Source organism: Scyliorhinus torazame, chromosome 1 (genome assembly GCF_047496885.1).
Source record: "Scyliorhinus torazame isolate Kashiwa2021f chromosome 1, sScyTor2.1, whole genome shotgun sequence".
In the NCBI taxonomy this organism is placed as follows: domain Eukaryota; kingdom Metazoa; phylum Chordata; class Chondrichthyes; order Carcharhiniformes; family Scyliorhinidae; genus Scyliorhinus; species Scyliorhinus torazame.
Genome location: NC_092707.1, coordinates 391484902 through 391509542, shown reverse-complemented (window position 1 = coordinate 391509542; position 24641 = coordinate 391484902). Strand labels below are relative to the sequence as shown.

The window sequence follows — 24641 nt, the reverse complement described above, 5'->3', positions numbered from 1 at the left end:
CCCACTGATCCGCGGGCGGGCCTGTGCCGTGGGGCACTCTTTCCCTTCTGCCTCCGCCACGGCCTCCACCATGGCGGAGGCGGAAGAGACTCTCCCCACTGCGCATGCGCGGGAAACTGACAGCGGCCGCTGACGCTCCCACGCATGCGCCGCATTTCCGCGCCAGCTGGCGGGGCAACAAACGCCATTTCCGCCAGCTGGCGGGGCGGAAATCCCTCCGGCGTCTGCCTAGCCCCTCAATGTTGGGGCTAGGCCGCCAAAGATGCGGAGCATTCCGCACCTTTGGGCCGGCGCGATGCCCGTCTGATTGGCGCCGTCTTTGGCGCCAGTCGGCGAACATCGCGCCGTTGGGGGAGAATTTCGCCCCTCATTCTGGAGTCTTACAGCAGCAATATAGGACATATTCTGTCAATTGCCCACTCTGCATCAAATCTTAACATCAGCCCACAGACAGGTTTGTGCAATGAGCAGGCAAATGGTAATTACAACAATGCTTAAAAATAGCAAAGCAGGCACTGTATGGTTGCAAAAAAAAAAAAAATCAGAATGATGAAAGAACTGAGAGAATATATCCATCAGCCCATCAGGAATGATTAACAAAAGCTGACGCCCTTTTTCCAGAAAAGAGAATAATAAGGGATAAAACTTTGGAAAGGTCTAATAAAGGTGAAGAAAATGTTTCCATTTGTGGAAGAGATGAAAATTGTGCACTGGTTGGAGTCACACCTAGCACAAAGGAATATGGGGCGAGATTCTCCGACCCCCCAGCGGGTCGGAGAATGGCCGTTGGCCGCCGTGAATTCAGCCCCCGCCGCCCCCCGAAGTCTCCGAAGGGAGAAAAGTCGGCGGGGCGTCAATGGCGCCGCACACCTCGGAGCATGGCACGGGTGGGCGCAAGGCAATGGATTTTGGGGCTGCCGATATTCTCCGGTCCGGATGGGCCGAAGTCCCGCCGACGTGATGACGGGTCACGTCGGCATAAATCAAACCACCTTTCAATCGGCGTCAACCAGTGCTCAAGGTTTATGCCGACCAGCGTGGAGGTGGGTGACGGCCTGGGGGGTTGGCCGCTGGCGAGGCGATGGCGTGGCCGCAGTCTGAATGTGTGGGGGAGAGGTGTGTGTAGGGTTTTGTGTGTGTGTGTGCGGCGGGGGGGCTGGTTAGAGTGGGCTGGGCTCCGGGGGAGTGCCGGGAGGGGGGGAGAGTGCCGGGGAGGAGGATGGGGTCCGTGCCGGGGAGGGGGATGGGGGCTGTGCCGGGGAGGAGGATGGGGTCCGTGCCGGGGAGGAGGATGGGGTCCGTGCCGGGGAGGGGGATGGGGTTCCTGCCGGGAGGGGGATGGGGGGGGGTCCGTGCCGGGGAGTGGGATGGGGTCTGTGCCGGGGAGGGGGATGGTGTCCGTGGCGGGGAGGAGGATAGGGTCCGTGCCGGGGAGGGGGATGGGGGGGGGTCCGTGCCGAGGAGGGGGATGGGGTCCTTGCCGGGGAGGGGGATGGGGTCCGTGCCGGGGAGGAGGATGGAGTCCGTGCCGGGGAGGGAGATGGGTGGGGGGGTCCGTGCCGGGGAGGGGGAATGGGTCCGTGCCGGGGAGGGGGATGTCCGTGCCGGGGAGGGGGATGGGGTCCGTGCCGGAAAGGGGGAGGTCCGTGCCGGGGAGGGGGATGGGGTCCGTGCCGGGGTGGGGGATGGGGTCCGTGCCGGGGAGGAGGATGGGGTTCGTGCCGGGGAGGGGGTTGGGGTCCGTGCCGGGGAGGAGGATGGAGTCCGTGCCGGGGAGGGGGATGGGTGGGGTGGTCCGTGCTGGGTAGGGGGAATGGGTCCGTGCCGGGGAGGGGGATGGGGTCCGTGCCGGAGAGGGGGAGGTCCGTGCCGGGGAGGGGGATGGGTTCCGTGCCGGGGAGGGGGATGGGGTCCGTGCCGGGGAGGAGGATGGGGTTCGTGCCAGGGAGGGGGTTGGGGGGGGTTCCTTGCCGGGGAGGGGGATGGGGAAGGGGATGGGGTCCGTTCCGGGGAGGAGGATGGGGTCCGTGCCGGGGAGGGGGATGGGGCGGGTCCGTGCCGGGGAGGGGGATGGGGTCCGTGCTGGGGAGGGGGATGGGGTCCGTGCCGGGGAGGGGGATTTGGGGGGGGGGTCCGTGCCGGGGAGGGGGATGGGGTCCGAGCCAGGGAGGGGGATGGGGTCCGTGCCAGGGAGGAGGATGGGGTCCGTGCCGGGGAGGAGGATGGTGTCCGTGGCGGGGAGGGGGATGGCGTCCGTGCCGGGGAGGGGGATGGGGTCCGTGCCGGGGAGGGGGATGGGATGGGGGTCCGTGCCGGGGAGGGGGATGGGGTCCGTGCCGGGGAGGAGGATGGGGTCCATGCCGGGAAGGGGGATCGGGGGACGGGGTCCGTGCCGGGGAGGGACGTGGAGGGGGGGGGGCAAGTGAGTTGGTCCACCTGGCCAGGTGCCAGCCTCCAACAGTCGGACCCATGCGGTCCATGCCACCTGGCTGGGGGGAGGAGGGGGTATGGGCAATGATGACATGCCGTTGTTCCCCCCCCCCTCCCCCCCCCCCCCCGATGTTTTCCGATCAGCCAGCGAAGTTGGCCGCCGTGGCGGCAGCCGCTAATTTACATGTTGCCCTGGATGAGGAGGAGGAGGAGGAGGAGCGTGCCAGAGAGGCGGCGCAGGCTGCCGCAGAGGGGCAGGCGGCAGCCGACCAGGCTGGAGGGACACCTGACCGACAGGACGAGGAGGGGGAGGAGGACGTCGCGGCCCCACGACAACGGAGGCACCCGAGGGCGCCCCGTGTGTACCGGCCCCGGCAGTCATACCTGGACCTCACGGACCAAGAATGCAGGAGGAGACTCCGGATGAGCCGGGAAACCGTGGCACACATCTGCCACCTGCTGGCGCACCTGACACCGCGTGGCACTGGCGGGGGACACCCTCTCCCCGTGTCCGTCAAGGTTACGGTGGCCCTGAACTTTTATGCAACGGGGTCATTCCAGGCACCGAGTGGGGACCTGTCCGACATATCGCAGACATTGGTGCACCGGTGCATCCGGGCAGTGACAGACGCCCTATATGCCATGGCGCACCGCTACATCCGCTTCCCTGTGGACCGGGCCAGCCAAGGTGCCCGGGCCTTGGGCTTCTCTGCCGTGGCCAGGTTCCCCATGGTCCAGGGCTCGATTGATGGGATGCACGTCGCCGTGCGGCCACCTGCAGATAACAGGGCCGTGTTCACCAATAGGAAGGGGACCTATTTGAAGAACATACAGGTGGTCTGCGACCACCGCATGATGATCCTGCACGTCTGCGCCCGTTACCCGGGCAGTGTACACGACTCATACGTGTTGTCGCGGTCATACATCACCGGCATGTACGAGGGACGCCATCCCCGGCTGAGGGGCTGGTTGCTGGGCGACAGGGGCTACCCATTGCGATCGTGGCTGATGACGCCTATACGGAGGCCACGCAATGAGGCGGAGAACCGCTACAATGATGCCCATGTAGCGACAAGGGGAGTGATAGAGAGGTGCTTTGGCGTGCTGAAGATGCGTTTCAGGTGCCTGGACCTCTCTGGGGGCGCCCTCCAGTATCGGTCAGATACGGTCGGCCGCATCACTGTGGTGTGCTGCGTCCTGCACAATATAGCCCAGCAGAGGGGCGATGTGCCGCAGGCAGAGGAGGGCGGAGTGGAGGAGCAGCAGGAAGAGGCGCAGTCCTCCCCAGATGAGGGGGATGGGGGCAATGGTCAGGGCAGATGGGCTAGACATGGGTGGGTGGCTGTCCACCATTAACGGCTGGGCCAGCGGGCACGGGACAGGCTGATAGCCGCCCGCTTCACTGACTAGATGGGCGTGGGAATCGGGTAGTATGGCCACAGACCGCACACCATGGCAACAGCCGACCACCCATCCCCCCCACCCATCCACCCACCCAGCACCCTCACCCCCCTCCCCAACCCCACCCATCCAACCCGCATGCACACCACCCCCCCATTGCCGATCCACCTGCGGCACAACGGCCGGGCTCACACAGTTGCCGGTGGACGTGTGTCTGTTGCAGGCCATGGAGGATGATGACAACCCGCCCTGCGATGAGCTTCTGGCTCCACATCGTTGGACTATGTCTGACCCATGGCCACAGTACCACCATCCACCCGGACCATCCCTGCATGCGGCTGTGACACTGCAGCGCATGGTCCCGTCCTCTGCCCGGGGGGATGTTGATGGCGGCCCAGGGGGAAGGGGGCAGACTCACCTGGGGCTGAGGTAAGACCACCCCTCACACACACACTTGCACTCAACGTACATGACACCCTCGCAGGCTTTGGACAGAGCACAAAGGCAGCTTCTGTAGGTGTAACATTGACTTTAATAACGAAAGGAGTTCATGCACGTGCCCTAGCCCCTAAAACTCATCTGTGCCCTGCACCCGTGCCAACTTACTCAGTGTCTAATTGTTTGGCCTTACGGACCCTATGACTACGTCTACGTGGTTCCCCAGACGGTACAGCAGAACTGGAGGTGGACTCCTGTGATTCCTGCCCTCTGACACGGGATCCCTTTGGCGGCCGTTTCCTGGGGCGTCCTGGCCTAGATGGGCCAGGCTGCGGCCCGGGCGACTGGGATGGCGAGCTGCCAGCCTGTCCTGCCCGTTGCCCACCCGATGCACCTGGGACGGAAGGGGGGCAGTCCGAGGTGTCGCGGTGTTCCGGGACCTCCCCTACAGGGGGACCCGGGACGGACCACAGCACCTCCTCCTCCCTCGGCGTGCCCGATGGCCCCCAGGCCTCTACATGGGTGGGGGATGTGAACGGACTGGCCATTCGACGACCCCCCGACATCTGGCGCTGCCAGTCTTGGAGACACTTGCTGGTATCGACAGGGGTCTGCAGGTTTGCAGCCATGGAGCTCAGGGGATTGGCAAACCCTGTCTGTGACTGTGCGACGCCGGCTCGCACATGGGCAATGGCGTCGATGCCCTCAGCGATGGCCTGCTGAGACTGGGCCATGGCCTGCAGAGACTGGGCTATGGACTGTTGAGACTGGGCCATGGCCTGCTGAGACTGGGCCATGGCGTTGAGCGCCTCTGCCATCTGCCGCTGGCACTGGCTCATGGCCTCCTGTGAGAGGGCAGCCATGTCCTGGGCCACAGACGCCGCCTGCACGGAAAGCCCCATGCCGCGCAAACCGTTCCCCATGTCTGACACCGTCGCACCCATTGCCTCCACCGCGGACGCCACCCGTGCGGTGTCGGCCTGGGTGGCACGCATGACCGGCACCACTCCCAGCTCCTGGACGCGGGTGGACTCCTCCACCTGCGACTGCAGCCGCCGCAAGCCGGCCGTCACCCTCTTCGCTCGTCTCCGGTTCGGTGGTTGCATCGCATCTATGGGTGGGTGTGGGAACTCCAGGAACCCGGGATCCATCTGGGCGGCAGATGTTCGCTTGGGCTGGGCTGCCCTCCAACCGCCCAGCCCCTCTGCTGCTCCTACCTCCACCTGCTGTACCGGGTCGGCTGTGTTGTGCGCACCAGTGAGTGTACCAGACGCCTCATCACTAAAGTGCCCAACCGAGGTGAGCGTCTCTGCGATGGTGGAGGGTGTTGGTGACAGCAGTGGCGTTGTGTCGTGCGCATCGTCCCACTCTGAGTCCATGGCACTTTGGGGTGGCAGATCGTCTCCGCCCATCCAATCTGTGTCACTGTCCTGTATTTCAGTTTCCTGGGTAGTGGTTTCCTGGGTAGGGGTGTCCTGGGTAGTGGTGTCCTGGGTAGTAGTTTCATGGCTCGGCTGTGACGGGGGCTGTGGCTGCCCCTCTCGTCGCTGGGTGGCACACGCCTGCGTCGTCGCACCCGCACGAGACGGGGGCGTCGTCTCCCTGTTGCTCCAGGTCTCTCCATCTCGAGTGGTCTCCGAGGGACATCGTGCGGGGGTCGCATGCCAGAGGGTCCGGGTCTCTCCATCTCCAGTGGTCTCCAAGGGGCATCCTGCGGGCGTCGCATGCCAGAGGGTCCGGGTCTCTCCATCTCCAGTGGTCTCCAAGGGGCATCCTGCGGGCATCGCATGCCAGAGGGTCCGGGTCTCTCCGTCCCCCGTGGTCTCCGAGGGGCATCATGCGGGCGGTCTGCATCTGCGGGGATGGGTGCCTCGACGTTTGCTCCTGCGGTACACAATGAAGCATGCATGGTTAGACACGCAGTAAGTAATCAGGTGATATGGGGGAGGGGGATATAGGGGAGGGGGGATATGGGGGGGGGATATGGGGGAGGGGGATATGGGGGAGGGGGGATATGGGGGAGGGGGGAATATGGGGGATATGGGGAGGGGGGATATGGGGGATATGGGGGAGGGTGGATTATGGGGGAGGGGGGATATGGGGGATTTGGGGGAGGGGGGATATGGGGGAGGGGGATATGGGGGATATGGGGGAGGGGGGATATGGGGGATATGGGGGATATGACGCCGCATGGCGTGAACCATGTGAGCCAGCGCGGATAGCGTCACGTCGCTGCTAGCCCATTCCGGGCCGGTGACTTTGCGACGTTTGGGGCGGCGTGATGCAGGTGGGATTTGCGCCGTTTTTGCCGCCGGTCGGCGGACTTTGCGCCGATAACGGAGAATTTCGCCCATGGTTCTGGTTTTTGGAGGTCAGTCACCTCAGTCCCAGGCTACTGCAGGAATTCCTCACAGTAACGCACTAGGCCCAACCATCTTCAGCTACTTCATCAATGACCTTCCTTCCAACATAAAGTTAGATGCGAGGATGTTCGCTGATGATTGCACAATGTTCAGCAACATTTGCGATTCCTCAGACACTGGAATAGTCCATATGTAAAAGCAGCAAGGACTTCCGGTGGTGGCCATGGTGTGACTGGTCGCACACAAGGCAGCTCCTATTCAAAGGCATAGAACCAAGCTCTTTTTACCCAAAAATGGGAGAAGTTTCGACGGGAAAGTGCAGTTGCAAGTTGAAGGAAAAGTTCCCCCGGGTGTGACATGTCTGCTGGTTCCAGACCCGGCAGAAGAAAGTGAAAGACATAGCCAAGGAGCTGGAAGAGACCTGTGGCACAGCAGTTATTGGAAAGATGGTGGAGAGAGGGAAGGGCCGGTGCAGGTTAGAAAGCCCCAGATGGAGCAGTTGATAGCTTTCATCAGGGACGAGTTCTGTCAACAAAGAAAAGATATGCAGGACTGATCAAAAGAAGGGGCTGTGGCACCCCTGAAGGTCTCAATGGAAAGGGTTGAAAAGTATTTGGAGGCACAGGGCTCGCAGATCCGGGAGATAGAGAGGGGGATGTCGGACAACAGCGATTGGGTGGTTCCATTCGAGGCAGGGGGTGGGGTGCTTGGGAGACCTTTGCAAGACATTAAGAGCAAAGGTGGAAGAGCAAGAGAACAGGTCGAGAAGGCAAAACCTGTAGATCGTCGGCCTGCCTGAAGGAGTGAAAGTCACGATGCCATGAGGTATGTCTCAAGGATGTTGGCAGAGCTGGTGGCGGAGAAGGTGCTGGACAAGGCCCCTGAGGTGGATCGAGTACACAGGTTCTAAGACAGAAGGCAAGAGCAGGGGAGCCGCCGCGGACGGTGATCATAAGAATCCACAAGTTTGTGGAAAAGGAAAAGATCCTGCAGTGTGTCATGGAGAAACATAACTGTGAATGAGCAGGGAACATGGTCCGAATATAGAATCATAGAATAGAAATTACAGTGCAGAAGGAGGCCATTTGACCCATTGGGTCTGCACCAGCCCTTGGAAAAAGCCCACACCTCCACCCTATCCCCGTAACCCTACTTAACCTTTTTGGACACTAAGGGCAATTTAGCATGGCCAATCCACCTAACCTGCACATCTTTGGACAGTGGGAGGAAACCGGAGGACCCGGAGGAATCCCACGCAGACACGGGGAGAACGTGCAGACTTCGCCCAAGCCGGGTATCGAACCTGGGACTCCAGAGCAACTGTGCTAACCACTGTGCTGCCGTGCTGCCCAGTTGTTTTTCTCCACCGCTAAGAGTTGTCTGTGCTTTGGTCCTTCACCTCGGGAAAGGGCTGACCTGGACCGCTGCCTGGCGCGGCCCACCACCAGTGAGAGACTCGCCGGTTACCAGTCGATCATCACAAATGATAAAAAAGGGTTTAACTGTGTCAGGGCTCTCGCATGGCGTTGCATGTGGAGGCGGAATTTAGCGCTGGAGCCCAACCTTGCCTTCACACCCCGCAGCCAACAGATGGAGGTGCTCTGCTGCCACTGGCTGCCGGCGAATTGAGCGAGATGAGACACGCGCAAGCCCGAGTCGGGTGCAAGTCAAGGGGCACCACCCCCAAGTGATGCGTGTGAGGGGGCCTGGACATGCACATTCTCTCGAACATGGCGAAAGGAGACTCGGTGGAATCGCAAAGTTCGACAGCTGACATTCGGACACACGAGTCTTTAAATCGCTGCCCCCGAGGCAACCAGACCGCGGGAGCCGGGGGGGGGGGAACATTTAGGTACCCTGAAACTGAAGGGTGAGTGACTCAAAAGCGACCACAGCTTTACCATGGCAGGAAAGAGAGCCGGCTCTGCCTCACTGGTCCAGTCCCTGCAGAGTCGCACTGTGGCTGTTCACCGGCGTCCCCATCAACAAGCTGCCAGGCAGCACCCAAACCCGCACAAGCTCCCTTTGTTTCGACTGCGGATGTAATGTTGCAAGACGGACATTGGAGCTGAACTGGCAAGACGGCATGCTGGATTTAACAAAGCCAAGGTGGAGCTTTATCGACGACAGATCAGATTCTGGGTGCTCTACTTGGCAAAACTGTGGGTGACATATGAAGGCTGGGAGTACTTTGAAACCCCAGAGGCAGCCAATTACTTCATTAAAGAGCACAATCTGGGGGAGAACTGAACTTTATTGGTAGACAGAGGAGCCGGCACTATGAGGTTCAGAGGATACGGGTAGAGTGGGGATGGAGGGGGGTGCGGTTTCTTCTTCTTGCTAGGCGGAGGGTTCTTGTTGGGTCAACTATTGTTGCAGTGGTAATAAATTTGCAAGGGGACAGTTGTCCCACCCTTCTGCTGCCTGTGGCGATGTTATTTTTTTCGGAGGAGGTGACCTGTGGTTTTGGTTGTGTCTTTGTTTGGGTGGGGAGGATGAGGTCCCCGGGGAGGCTTCTACACACTTCAATGAAGAGAGGGTGGGGAGGTACATAGAACATAGAACATAGAACGATACAGCGCAGTACAGGCCCTTCGGCCCACGATGTTGCACCGAAACAAAAGCCATCTAACCTACACTATGTCACTATCATCCATATGCTTATCCAATAAACTTTTAAATGCCCTCAATGTTTGCGAGTTCACTACTGTTGCAGGTAGGGCATTCCACGGCCTCACCACTCTTGGGCTACGTGGACCCTGCCAGCGAACACCCCATCGTGGACCCCACCAGCGACCGCCCTCAGCCAACCCGTGGGCGCCACCATCTTCCTCGCCTCAGACCACGTGCGGCCCGTGGGCGCCGCCATCTTGCCTGCCTCAGGACACGTGCAGCCCGTGGGCGCCGCCATCTTCCCCGCCTCAGGACCCCTGCTCGTCGGGCACCTCATCAGGCCGCTCATTGCCTGCAACCGCCGCCGACCAGCCGCGTCTCGCCTCCATCACGATCGACCAGTCCCGACCGCACAACCTCACAACCGCGTCGATGACAATAAAGGTCGACAGGCACAAGACATCCTGCCTTCAGGACTCCGGGAACATTGAGAGCTTCATCCACCCCGATACAGTAAGGCGCTGCTCCCTCGCGGTACACCCCATGAACCAAAAAATCTCCCTGGACTCCGGATCCCACTCCGTGGCAAACCAGGAGTACTGCACCGCCACCCTCACCATCCAGGGCGTAGAGTTCAGCGGCTTCCGGCTCTACGTCCTCCCCAACCTCTCCGCTGCAATGCTACTCGGCTTGGACTTCCAGTGCAACCTCCACAGCCTAACCTTGAAATTTGGCGGGCCCCTACCACCCCTTACTGTCTGCGGTCTCACGACCCTTAAGTTCGACCCGCCTTCTCTATTTGTAAACCTCACCTCGGATTGGAAAACCCGTCGCCATTAGGAGCAGACGGTACAGCGCCCAGGACAGGACCTTCATCAGGTCTGAGATCCAGCGGCTGCTGCGGGAAGGCATCATCGAGGCCAGCAACAGTCCTGGAGAGCCCAAGTGGTAGTTGAGAAAACTGGGGAGAAAAACAGGATGGTCGTTGACTCCAGTCAGACCATCAATCGGTACACGCAGCTCGGCGCGTACCCCCTCCCACGTATATCTGATATGGTCAATCATATTGCACAGTACCGGGTCTTCTCGACAGTGGACCTGAAATCTGCCTACCACCAGCTCCCCATTTGCAAGGCGGACCGCCCCCTACACCGCGTTTGAAGCGGACAGCCGCCTTTATCACTTCCTTCGGGTTCCCTTTGGCGTCACTAACAGGGTCTCGGTCTTCCAACGGGAGATGGACTGAATGATTGACCGGTAGCGTCTGCGGGCCACCTTCCTGTACCTGGATAACGTCACCATCTGTGACCACGACGCTAACCTTTCCAAATTCCTCCCACCGCCAAACTCCTCAACCTAACCTACAACAAGGAGAAGTGCGTGTTCAGCACGAACCGATTAGCCATCCTCGGCTATGTAGTTCAAAACGGAGTCCTAGGGCCCGACCCCGACCGCATGCGCCCCCTCATGGAACTCCCCCTTCCGCACTGCCCCAAGGCCCTCAAACGATGCCTGGGGTTCTTCTCGTACTACGCTCAGTGGGTCTCTAACTATGCGGACAAGGCCCGCCCACTCATCCACTCCAACATTTTCCCCCTGACGGCCGAGGCTCACCAGGCCTTCGACCATATCAAGGCCGACATCGCCAAGGCCGCGATGCACACGATCGACGAGACGCTCCCCTTCCAAGTCGAGAGCGATGCATCAGACATCGCTCTGGCCATGTGGTAGTCACTACTGTTGTATTATATTGTATATACTGCACTGCATACGAGGGTACTACGGTAAGGCCCCTGTACTACAGGTACGGTGGTAGATCCCTGCCTGCTGGCTCTGCCCAGTAGGCGGAGTATAAATGTGTGTGCTCTCTGAACTGCAGCCATTTCGGCAGCAGCTGTAGGAGGCCACACATCTCTGTGTAATAAAGCCTCGATTACTCTCTACTCTCGTCTCGTCGTAATTGATAGTGCATCAATTTATTACGCAGAGATTTTACAAAGATGGATCTCCGCATCAAGCCGGATCGCCTGCAGCTGCATCCTCAAGCAGACAACGCCAAAAAGGACTTTGCACATTGGCTAGCTTGCTTTGAAGCATACATCGGATCTGCGACAGACCCAATCCCAGAAGCTCCAGATTCTGTACACGCGGCTGAGCTCCGATGTCTTTCCCCTCATCCAGGAAGTGCCTACCTACGCAGAGGTCATGGCGCTACTGAAGTAGAACTATGCTCAGCAGACCAACAAGATCTACGCCAAGCACCTCCTGTCCACACGGCACCAACTTCCCGATGGGTCTGTTGAAGATTTCTGGTGTGCCCTGGTGAGAGACTGTGATTGCCAGGCCGTTTCGGCCTGCTAATGAGAGATGCATTCATTGCGGGCATAGGGTCGGCCTACATCCGCGAGCGCTTCTTAGAAGTGGCTACGCCTGACTTCGGGGCGACCAAGAAACTAGCGCTCTCGCTCAGTCGCCTCACACGGCGTACAGGCGTATGCCCCCAACCGCACAGCCCACCCCTCCTGGGCATCGTGAACCCCGCCAGCGGCCGCCCCATCATGGACCCCATCAGCGACCGCCCCCAGCCAACCCCACGCCTGCACTGCGCGGCAGCCAACCAACCCCGGGGGACCCAAGTGCTACTTCTGCGGACAGACAAAACACCCCCGCTAGCGGTGCCCAGCGTGGAGCGCGCTGCAACGCCTGCGGCAAGAAAGGTAATTTCGCTGTAGTGTGCCAGGCCTGCTCAATCGCCGATATTGTCCCTGCACCCCACGCATGCGGCCAGTGGGCGCCGCCATCTTGCTCCCCTCACAACACATGCGGCCCGTGGGCGCCGCCATCTTGCCTGCCCCAGGACACGTGCGGCCCGAGGGCACTGCCACCTTGCCTGCCTCAGACCATGTGCGGCCCGTGGGCGCTGCCATCTTGCTCCCCTCACAACACGTGCGGCCTGTGGGCGCCGCCATCTTGCCTGCCCCAGGGCATGTGCGGCCCGAGGGCACTGCCACCTTGCTTGCCTCAGGACATGTGCGGCCTGTGGGCGCCGCCATCTTCCCTGCCTCAGGGCCCCTGCCCGTCAGGCACCTCATCGGGCTGCTCATCGCCTGCAACCGCCGACGACCAGCCGCGTCTCGCCTCCGTCACAATTGACCAGTCCTAACCGCACAACCTCGCGACCGCGTTGACAAAGGTGAAGGTCGACGGGCATGAGATATCCTGCCTTCTGGACTCCGGGAGCACTGAGAGCTTCATCCACCCCGATACGGTAAGGCGCTGCTCCCTCGCGGTGCACCCCATTAACCAAAGAATCTCCCTGACCTCCGGATCCCACTCCGTGGCGATCTGGGGGTACTGCATCGCCACCCTCATCATCCAGGGTGTAGAGTTCAGAGGCTTCTGGCTCTACGTCCTCCCCAACCTCTAGAACATAGAACATAGAACATAGAACAATACAATGCAGGACAGGCCCTTCGGCCCACGATGTTGCACCGACATGGGAAGTCAAAAAAACAAAAGCCATCTAACCTACACTATGCCATTATCATCCATATGCTTATCCAATAAACTTTTAAATGCCCTCAATGTTGACGAGTTCACTACTGTTGCAGGTAGGGCATTCCACGGCCTCACCACTCTTTGTGTAAAGAACCTACCTCTGACCTCTGTCCTATATCTATTACCCCTCAGTTTAAGGCTATGTCCCCTCGTGCCAGCCATTTCCATCCGCGGGAGAAGGCTCTCACTGTCCACCCTATCTAACCTCCTGATCATTTTGTAAGCCTCTATTAGGTCTCCTCTTAACCTTCTTTTCTCGAACGAAAACAACCTCAAGTCCATCAGCCTTTCCTCATAAGATTTTCCCTCCATACCAGTCAACATCCTGGTAAATCTCCTCTGCACCCGTTCCAAAGCTTCCACGTCCTTCCTATAATGAGGTGACCAGAACTGTACGCAATACTCCAAATGCGGCCGTACCAGAGTTTTGTACAGCTGCAGCATGACCTCATGACTCCGGAACTCAATCCCTCTACCAATAAAGGCCAATACTCCATAGGCCTTCTTCACAACCCTATCAACCTGGGTGGCAACTTTCAGGGATCTATGTACATGGACACCGAGATCCCTCTGCTCATCCACACTTCCAAGAATTTTACCATTAGCCAAATATTCCGCATTCCTGTTATTCCTTCCAAAGTGAATCACCTCACACTTTTCTACATTAAACTCCATTTGCACCTCTCAGCCCAGCTCTGCAGCTTATCTATGTCCCTCTGTAACCTGCAACATCCTTCCGCACTGTCGACAACACCACCGACTTTAGTGTCGTCTGCAAATTTACTCACCCACCCTTCTGCGCCCTCCTCTAGGTCATTTATAAAAATGACAAACAGCAACGGCCCCAGAACAGATCCTTGTGGTACGCCACTTGTAACTGAACTACATTCTGAACATTTCCCATCAACCACCACCCTCTGTCTTCTTTCAGCTAGCCAATTTCTGATCCACATCTCTTTTTTTGAAAAATATATATTTTATTCAAGATTTTTGGCCAAACATAACAGTACGTAGTGTTTCTTTTACACAACAATAAAGCAATATAAATGACAGTGGCCAGTTTTAAACAAATAAATAAATAATATATAAACAAAAACAAAAACAAAACTGAATGGCAACTGCCTTGTCCAAAATAAATACTCTCCAAAAATACAATCCAACAATCCAATATACAATTACCTATAGCAAATACCTATACATATTATACATATACAATAACATCTCTGAGAGTCCGTTCGATTCGTCCGTCCCCCCCTTCCCCCACCGCCGCCCCTCCCCCCTGGGTTGCTGCTGTTGGCTACTTCTTTTCCATTCCCTCTATCTTTCTGTGAGGTAATCAACGAACGGTTGCCACCACCTGGTGAACCCCTGAGCCGAACCCCTTAACACAAACTTAATCTGTTCTAACTTTATGAACCCTGCCATGTCGTTTATCCAGGTATCCACACCCGGGGGTTTGGCTTCCTTCCACATTAACAATATGCTGCGCCGGGCTACTAGGGACGCAAAGGCCAACACGTCAGCCTCTCTCGCCTCCTGTACTCCCGGCTCTTCTGCAACCCCAAATATAGCCAACCCCCAGCTTGGTTCGACCCGGACTCCCTCGAAAGCACCTTTGCCACCCCCACCCAGAGCCCCTGTAGTGCCGGGCATGACCAGAACATGTGGGTGTGATTCGCTGGGCCTCTCGAGCATCTCGCACACCTATCCTCGACCCCCAAAAATTTACTAAGCCGTGCTCCAGTCATATGCGCCCTGTGTAACACCTTAAATTGTATCAGGCTTAGCCTGGCACACGAGGACGATGAGTTTACCCTACGTAGGGCATCAGCCCACAGCCCCTCCTCAATTTCCTCCCCCAGTTCTTCTTCCCATTTCCCTTTCAGCTCATCTACCATGATCTCCCCCTCGTCCCTCATTTCCCTGTATATGTCCGACACCTTACCGTCCCCCACCCATGTCTCTGAGATCACTCTATCCTGCACCTCCTGCGTCGGGAGCTGCGGGAATTCCCTCACCTGTTGCCTCGCAAAAGCCCTCAATTGCATGTACCGAAATGCATTCCCTTGGGGCAACCCATATTTTTCCGTCGGCTCACCCAGACTCGCAAACGTCCCATCAACAAACAGATTTCTCAGTTGTGCTACCCCAGCTCTTTGCCATGCTCCAAATCCCCCATCCATTCTCCCCGGAACGAACCTATGATTGTTTCTTATCGGGGACCGCACCGAAGCTCCCGTCCTTCCCCTATGCCGTCTCCACTGCCCCCAAATTTTCAATGTAGCCACCACCACCGGGCTTGTGGTGTATTTCTTTGGTGAGAACGGCAACGGTGCCGTCACCATTGCTTGTAGGCTAGTCCCCCTACAGGACGCCCTCTCCAATCTCTTCCACGCCGCTCCCTCCCCTTCTCCCATCCACTTACACACCATTGAAACATTGGCGGCCCAGTAGTACTCACTTAGGCTCGGTAGTGCCAGCCCCCCCCTGTCCCTACTACGCTGCAAGAATCCCCTCCTCACACTCGGGGTCTTCCCAGCCCACACAAAACTCAGAATACTCTTCTCGATTCTTTTGAAAAAAGCCTTCGTGATCACCACCGGGAGGCACTGAAACACAAAAAGGAATCTCGGGAGGACCACCATTTTAACCGCCTGCACCCTACCTACAAATGACAGGGACACCATGTCCCATCTCTTAAAGTCCCCCTCCATCTGTTCCACCAACCGCGTTAAATTAAGCCTGTGTAATGTACCCCAATTCTTGGCTATCTGGATCCCCAAGTACCGGAAGTCTCTTGTTACCTTCCTCAACGGTAAATCCTCTATCTCTCTGCTCTGCTCCCCTGGATGCACCACAAACAACTCACTTTTCCCCATGTTCAGTTTATACCCTGAAAAATCCCCAAACTCCCCAAGTATCCGCATTATCTCTGGCATCCCCTCCGCCGGGTCCGCCACATATAGCAACAAATCATCCGCATACAGAGATACCCGGTGTTCTTCACCCCCCTGAGTGCTCCCCTCCACTTCCTGGAACCCCTCAATGCTATGGCCAGGGGTTCAATCGCCAGTGCAAACAATAACAGGGACAGAGGACATCCCTGCCTCGTCCCTCTATGGAGCTGAAAATAGTCAGACCCCCGTCCATCTGTGACCACGCTCGCCATCGGGGCCCTATACAGCAACTGTACCCACCTGATATACCATCCCCAAAACCAAATCTCTTCAGCACCTCCCACAAATAATCCCACTCCACTCTATCAAATGCTTTCTCGGCATCCATCGCCACCACTATCTCCGCTTCCCCCTCTGGTGGGGGCATCATCATTACCCCTAGCAGCCTCCGTATATTTGTATTCAGCTGTCTCCCCTTCACAAACCCTGTTTGGTCCTCATGAACCACCCCCGGGACACAATCCTCTATCCCCATTGCCATTACCTTGGCCAGAATCTTAGCGTCCACATTCAGGAGGGAAATGGGCCTGTAGGACCCGCATTGCAGCGGGTCTTTTTCCTTCTTTAGGAGGAGCGATATCGTTGCCTCTGACATAGTCGGGGGCAGCTGCCCCCTTTCCCTCGCCTCATTAAAGGTTCTCATCAGTAGCGGGGCCAGCAAGTCCATATATTTCCGATAGAATTCAACTGGGAATCCGTCTGGTCCCAGGGCCTTCCCCGCCTGCATGCTCCCAATCCCTTTCACCACTTCCTCCGTCTCAATCTGTGCTCCCAGTCCCACCCTCTCCTGCTCCTCCACCTTGGCAAATTCCAGCTGATCCAGAAAGCACATCATTCTCTCCTTCCCGTCCAGGGGCTGAGCTTCATATAGTCTTTCGTAAAATGCCTTGAACACTCTATTCACTCTCTCCGCTCCCCGCTCCATCTCTCCCTCCTCATCTCTCACCCCCCCTATATCCCTCGCTGCTCCCCTTTTCCTCAGTTGGTGGGCCAGCAACCTGCTCGCCTTCTCCCCGTATTCGTACTGTACACCCTGTGCCTTCCTCCATTGTGCCTCTCATTACACGTAGTCAACAAGTCAAATTCTACATGTAGCCTTTGCCTTTCCCTGTACAGTCCCTCCTCCGATGCCTCCGCATATTGTCTGTCCACCCTCAGAAGTTCTTTCAACAACCGCTCCCTTTCCCTACCCTCCTGCTTTCCTTTATGTGCCCTAATAGATATCAGCTCCCCTCTAACCACTGCCTTCAGCGCCTCCCAGACCACTCTCACCTGTACCTCCCCATTATCATTGAGTTCCAAGTACCTTTCAATACACCCCCTCACTCTGAAGCACACCCCCTCATCTGCCAATAATCCCATGTCCATTCTCCAGGGTGGACGCTGTTGTTTTTCTTCCCCTATCTCCAGGTCCACCCAATGTGGAGCATGATCCGAAATGGCTATAGCCGTGTACTCCGTCCCCGTCACCTTTGGGATCAGTGCCCTTCCCAAAACAAAAAAAATCTATTCGTGAATAAACTTTGTGGACATAGGAGAAAAACGAAAACTCCTTACTCCTACGTCTACTAAATCTCCAGGGGTCTACTCCTCTGTTCCATAAAGTCCTTAAGTACCCTAGCTGCAGCCGGCCTCCTTCCGGTCCTGGACCTCGATCTGTCCAGCCCTGGGTCCAGCACCGTATTAAAATCTCCACCCATTACCAACTTCCCCACTTCTAGGTCCGGGATTCGTCCTAACATACGCCTCATAAAGTTGGCATCATCCCAGTTCGGGGCATACACGTTCACTAATACCACCGCCTCCCCTTGCAATTTGCCACTCACCATCACGTATCTGCCCCCACTATCCGCCACTATAGTCTTTGCCTCAAACATTACCCGCTTCCCCACTAGTATGGCCACCCCCCTGTTTTTTGCATCTAGCCCCGAATGAAACACCTGCTCCACCCATCCTTTGCGTAGTCTGACCTGGTCTATCAGCTTCAGATGCGTCTCCTGAAGCATAACCACATCTGCCTTAAGTTTCTTTAGGTGTGCGAGTACCCGTGCCCTCTTAATCGGCCCATTCAGCCCTCTCACATTCCACGCGATCAACCGGGTTGGGGGGCTCTTTACCCCCCCCCCCTTGATGACTAGCCATCTCCTTTTTCAATCCAGCTCCTCACCCAGTTCCCACGTAGCCGTATCTCCCCCAAGCGGCGCCCCCCCGCCCCGACCAGCACCCCCCCCATACCAGCTCCCCCTTCTCCCCAGCAGCAGCAACCCAGTTAACCCCCCCCCGCCCCCCCGCTGGATCCCAAGCTAGCGTAATTGCACCCCCCATGTTGCTCCCAGAAGTCAGCAAACTCTGGCCGACCTCGGCTTCCCCCCGTGACCTCGGCTCACACTGTGCGAGACCCCCTCCTTCCTGCTTCCCTGTTCCCGCCGTGATTACCATAGCGCGGGAACAAAGCCCGCGCTTCCCTTTTGGCCCCGCCCCCAATGGCCGGCGCCCTCAGCTCCTCATCCTCCCTCCCCCCCTCCTCCACGATATGGGGAAGAGAGAAAAGTTACAGGGTCGCAGGATTAACAACTTGGGAAGTCATCTCTTCCCACTTTTCCCCCCCTTCATCCCACATATTCACCCCCCCCACTTTGTCCCAAATGTTCTTTTTATGGCCCGCTCACTCCAGTTTCTCCTCGACAATAAATGTCCACGCCTCATCTGCCGTTTCGAAGTAGTGGTGTTTCCCTTGATGTGTGACCCACAGTCTTGCCGGTTCGAGCATTCCAAATTTAATCTTCCGTTTGTGCAGCACCGCCTTGGCCCGATTAAAGCTTGCCCTCCTTCTCGCCACCTCCGCACTCCAATCTTGATATACGCGGATCACCGCGTTCTCCCACCTACTGCTCCGAGTTTTCTTTGCCCATCTGAGGACCATCTCTCTGTCCTTATATCACCACTATGGCTCGAGGAATTTCTCCAGCCCTCGGTCTTCGCGCCATAACTCGATAGGCTCCCTCCACCTCCAGCGGACCCGTCGGGGCCTCCGATCCCATTAACGAGTGCAGCATCGTGCTCACATATGCCCCGACGTCCGCCCCTTCTACACCTTCGGGAAGACCAAGAATCCTTAAATTCTTCCTCCTCGCATTATTCTCCAGCACCTCCAGCCTTTCCACACACCTTTTGTGTTGTGCCTCGTGCATCTCCGTTTTCACCACCAGGCCCTGTATGTCGTCCTCATTCTCAGCAGCCTTTGCCTTCACGACCCGAAGCTCCTGTTCCTGGGTCTTTTGCTCCTCCTTTAGCCCCTCAATCGCTTGTAATATTGGGGCCAACAGCTACTTCTTCCTCTCCTTTTTGAGTTCTTCCACGCAACGCCGCAGGAACTCTTGTTGGTCAGGGCCCCATATTAAACTGCCTCCTTCCGACGCCATCTTGCTTTGTGCCTGCCTTCCTGGCCACTGCTCTAGAGGATCCACCGCAATCCGGCCACTTTCCTCTCTTTTTTCCATCCGTGTCCAGTGGGGATTCCCTTCTGGATTACAGCACAGTGTTTTTTGCCGTTAAAATTGCTGTTGGGGCTCCTATCAAGAGCCCAAAAGTCCGTTCCACCGGGAGCTGCCGAAACGTGCGACCTGGCTAGTCATTGCCGCACCCGGAAGCCCCTGATCCACATCTCTAAATCACCCTCAATCCCCAGCCTCCGTATTTTCTGCAATAGCCTACCGTGGGGAACCTTATCAAACGCTTTACTGAAATCCATATACACCACATCAACTGCTCTACCCTCGTCTACCTGTTCAGTCACCTTCTCAAAGAACTCAATAAGGTTTGTGAGGCATGACCTACCCTTCACAAAGCCATGCTGACTATCCCTGATCATATTATTCCTATCTAGGTGATTATAAATCTTGTCTCTTCTAATCCCCTCCAAGACTTTACCCACTACAGACGTGAGGCTCACCGGTCTATAGTTGCCGGGGTTGTCTCTGCTCCCCTTTTTGAACAAAGGGACCACATTTGCTATCCTCCAGTCCTCTGGCACTATTCCTGTAGCCAATGATGACATAAAAATCAAAGCCAAAGGTCCAGCAATCTCTTCCCAGGCCTCCCAGAGAATCCTAGGATAAATCCCATCAGGCCCCGGGGACTTATCGATTTTCAGCCTGTCCAGAATTGCCAACACCTCTTCCCTACATACCTCAATGCCATCTATTCTAATAGCCTGGGTCTCAGAATTCTCCTCCACAACATTATCTTTTTCCTGAGTGAATACTAGTAGGAGCCTTTGGGCAGGACTTGCCACTCTGACAAGTAATGCTGGTGAACGGAAGTCAGGTGGGGGAGATGGCCATGAGGGATGGCAGAGGGGGGGAGGTGGAGTGGAAAGGGGGGAGTGGGGGGAGAGGGGGAGATGAAAAGTGGCAGGGTTGGATAAGAAGCATGGTCAGGGTGGAGAAGGGGGCCATTTGGGATGGGCACGGTGCGCAGGGAAATGTTTTGGAGTTGTGAGAAGCTGGAGAGGTACTGGGCGGGAGTGCTCGGGACGCTGACAAAAAATGTGGGGGAGGAGGTTGGGCTGGACTCTACGGTGGTGATCTTCGGGATTTCGGAGAGGCCGTAGCTGATGGAGGGGAGGAAGGCTGACTTTGTGGCCTTCGCCTTTCTGATTGTCTGGTGGAGAATTTTATTGGAGTGGCGGTGGCAGCCTGGTTGGGGGACCTGTATGACTTCCTACGGTTGGAGAGAATCAAGTATGAACTGAGGGGCTCAGGGGGGGATTTGAGACAAGGTGGGGACTGTTTGTGGCCATGTTCAGGGGGGGGCGGTGGGGGGGTGATCTGTGCAGACTGTAAAACGGTGAGTTGGGGAGCATGTTCCCCGGATTATTTATGTTTTGTAACTGTTTGAATAAGTTTGGAATAAAAAACATTTTTTTAAATGTGTAAACGCAGCAAGACCTGGACAATATCTAGGCTTGGATTGACAAGTGGCAAGTAACGTTCGTGCCACACAGTGCGAGACAGTGATCATCTCCAAAAAGAGAGAATCAAACTATCATCCCTTGACATTCAATAGCATTACTCTCTCTGAATTGTGAATAATTGAATTCCCCACTATTAACATCCTGGGGTTACAATTGACTAGAAACTGAACTGGACTAGCCATATAAATACCGTGACAAGAGCAGGTCAGAGGTTAGGAATCCTGCAGGGAGTAACTCATCTCCTGAATCCCCAGAGCCTGTTCACCACCTACAAGGCACAAGCCAGGAGTGTGATTGAATAATCCCCACTTGCCTGGATGAGTGCAGCTCCAACAACACTCAAGAAGCTCGACACCATCCACGACAAAGCAGCCCGTTTGATTGACACCTCAACCACAAACATTAACTCGCTCCAGCAGTGACGCACAGTAGCAGTCATGTGTACGATCCATAAGATTCACTGCAGGAACTCACCAAAGCTCCTTCAGCAGCACTCTTTGAAACCCATGACCACTACCATCTAGACGGACAAGGGCAGCAGGTATCTGGGAATACCACCACCTGGATGCTTCCCTGCAAGTCACTCACCATCGTGACTTGGAAATACATTGCTGTTCCTTCACTGTCGATGGGTTAAAATCCTGGAACTCCATTCCCGACGACGACTGCAGCAGTTCAAGAAGACAGCGCGCCACCACCTTCTCAAGGGCAATTAGGGATGGGCAACAAATGCTGGCCTCGCCAGCGAAGCCCACATCATGTAAAAATGAAAAATCTTAAGTAACTCTTTAAATACTGCTTCAGCGGCTTCGAGAAACCAATCAATTGTATTGGGCTTTACTGGTGAGCTGGGTGTTGGGCAGAGCTTTCATAGATTGTGTTAATAGTAATAGGATCCAAACTTTATCACAGCAATCTAACATACATGTTTTCACATTGTTCCTGCCTGTCTCTCGACCAATTAAACTTGTAATCAACAGGACGCAGTAAGAATTCAGAAGCAATTTTAACCTGTCGAAGGTTAAAATTGCCGGTCATTTAAGTCTGTAACCAACAAAAGTGGAGCTGACTGCAAATAAAATTTGATCTACTATTCTGAAAACATAAGTCAAAAATTCAGTTATCCTAAGTCTAGTTGATGAATAATCACATACCAAGGTTCTTGTATAAAAGTTGGAAGTTATTTGATAGCTAGTGTTCGTCTCCCAGTTCAGCAGATGTTTGTTGTAATCTATTATCTCTATTTGTAATCCTTGTTCCTGCCTGTAGGTAATTTCAGCCCAAATAATCAGTGATTGTCCCATGTCGAGATAGTACACCGGGTATTTCAAATTGTGTTCGAACTGCTTGAACGGACATCTTGGATTTTTTTGCTTCAATAAAGAACTGTAGACTTCGGTATCCAGAGGATATATGCTGTCTTGGATTACGGAATTTACTAATTTAATTACAATAATCTGACTCAGAAGATTTGAGTAAAGGATTATATTTGAATCCTGCCGTTCCCATGTGTGTAGCTTCACCAGTGTGTTTACACCAACGATACCAAAAAGCATTAAATTGTTGACCATCTTAATAAGAATATTCAATTTATGATCTGTAATAATTGGAAAAAAGCACAGATTAAAAAATTTAATCAGCAAGAAACAATTGTATTTTCATTGCATAAAGAAATATTGCAAACTTTAAATTCTCATGTTAGTGATGGAAACCGCTTATGCACATTTGTCAAGGATTATATTGAGATGCTGGAACACTACAACAGGTCAGAAGGCGCATTTGCAGTGGGATATAGAATCATAGAATCCTTATAGTGCAAAAGGAGGCCATTCAACCCATCGAGTCTGCACCGACCCTTCGAAAGAACACCCTACCTAGGCCCAATCCCCCGCCCTATCCCAGCAACCCCACCCAAACTTTTGGACACTAAGGGGAAATTTAGCATGGCCAATCCACTTAACCTGCACATCTTTGGACTGTGGGAGGAAACCAGAGCACCCGGAAGAAACCCACACAGACACGGGGAGAATGTGCAAACTCCACTCAGACAGTACCCGAGGTCGGAATTGAACCTGGGTCCCTGGTGCTGTGAAGCAGCAGTGCTAACCACTGTGCCACCGTGTCGCCCTATGTTTACATAGTAGCTTCCATTATAAGTACATACTGTTGCGCTCCCAGCTTATGTTACTACTATGTAGTCAGGTCCCGGAGTGCAACCCAGTTGCCAGACCCTAACTTTTATTTTTTTGTTTAGAGACATGGATGAAAAGAGTCGGAGGACTGACGATTAATGATTAACTTTTAACAAAAGAATAAAACACTTATTAAATAAGATTAACTGTAATACACTACTCCTTCACCCCAGCTATACCTTCACAGATATATACAGATTTGCAAGTTACAAAATCTTTCTTATACTCAAATGTTCTCAATAAATACACAGTCCATGTAAACCAACAGGTGAAATGTGGTCAGATATATCACATTCTGACACCAAGTGACAGATGCCACTCAGTACAACCTCTGTGTACTTCTAATTTTAAATTTCTAAATCCCCCCGGATGCTTGTCACACTTTGAGTCAACTGGTCTCACTGGAACGCTAGATCTCACACGAGGGTTTCCAAACTTAATTCTCGAGAACACACTTGGAATCTTCTCCTACACAAGGCTTTCTCTCGGATACCTTCACCAAGGATCCACATCCAGAATTTCAACCTCTCCTTTCAAAATTCCTCTGCCCTGGATCACCATATGCATTCCAGCTTCCACACAACACTGGAGTGTGGCAACTCTCTGCGAGCTCTCTCACACAGATCCTCTTCTTACATCTCTTATAACTGTACTGATCTCTTAAAACTTAATTCTATGTATTTACATTGTGTATTTATGTTTGCCCTGTGTAATCTTTTCATGTATGGAATGATCTGTCTGAACTGTATGCAGAACAATACTTTTCACTGTACCTCAGCACACGTGACAATAAACAAATCCAATCCAAACACTCAGGTACCCAGCACAACAGCACACTACTGCTTCACAGGCAGGATTAAGGTGTCACCAAAATTAGAAATCCTTTGGATGTCTGGCTTCATGCTAGCTGATATCTCCAGATCTGCACCTTGTAGCTCTGTCTGCAACTGGGAGCCTCTTTCCCTGCCCTTTTCTTTAACTTCAGTGAACAGTGCCTTGTTCAGATTCATGGCCGGGATTCTCCCCAACCCGGCGGGGCCGGGGAATCCGGCGTAATGGAGTGGCGGGAAAAACTCTGGCGTCGCGCCGCCCCAAAGGTGCGGAATTCACCCTGCTCCCAAGACCCCGCCCATTTTCACAATTAAAAAAATAATAATTTTGAGTACCCAATTATTTTTTATTTACAATTAAAGGGCAATTTAGCATGGCCAATCCACCTAACCTTTGGGTTGTGGGGGTGAAACCCACGAAGACATGGGGAGAATATCGCATTTTCACAATTGATCGGGGTTCGCGTGCTCGCACATGATAGACCCTGTGCCAGTCACGTGGGACTGTGAGGGCACGCCCCTTGACAGGACTGAGCTACCACATCCCTCCTTAAATACCTCAATAACATAACTATATACAATAAAAGGGCTGAGAAACGCAAGGAAAAAGAGTCCATAACAGTTCATCATAATGTTAACCAGTCAGGGGATTCTTTGCGTCCTGTGGACCATCTTAGTGCCCCAGCTGGCTCCTCCAACTCAGATCTATTAACTTTGGCAGAATGTCCGAGAATTATTTCTTGGTTATTTCCTTTTCTAACTCCTTCCTTGGTCATCGACGAGGCCTCCTCAAGACTCTTAGGTTCCCTCTGTTCTGGCTCCACTGCTAGGTACTGGTGCTGCCTACCGGCTCCAACTGTTCCGAGATTGTGTTGTGGTCCCCG

At 55.0% G+C, this 24641-nt stretch overlaps 1 protein-coding gene across 1 annotated transcript in view; it reads right to left on the bottom strand.

Moving 5' to 3' along the window:
- The window catches only part of LOC140422212 (cation channel sperm-associated auxiliary subunit epsilon-like), a 289036-nt gene that overhangs the window by 161368 nt on the left and 103027 nt on the right, over positions 1 to 24641 (bottom strand). The window contains exon 8 of the mRNA XM_072507255.1: positions 21890 to 22332. Within this exon, the coding sequence (XP_072363356.1) occupies positions 21890 to 22332 (443 nt within the window). The remainder of the gene's footprint in view (positions 1 to 21889; positions 22333 to 24641) is intronic.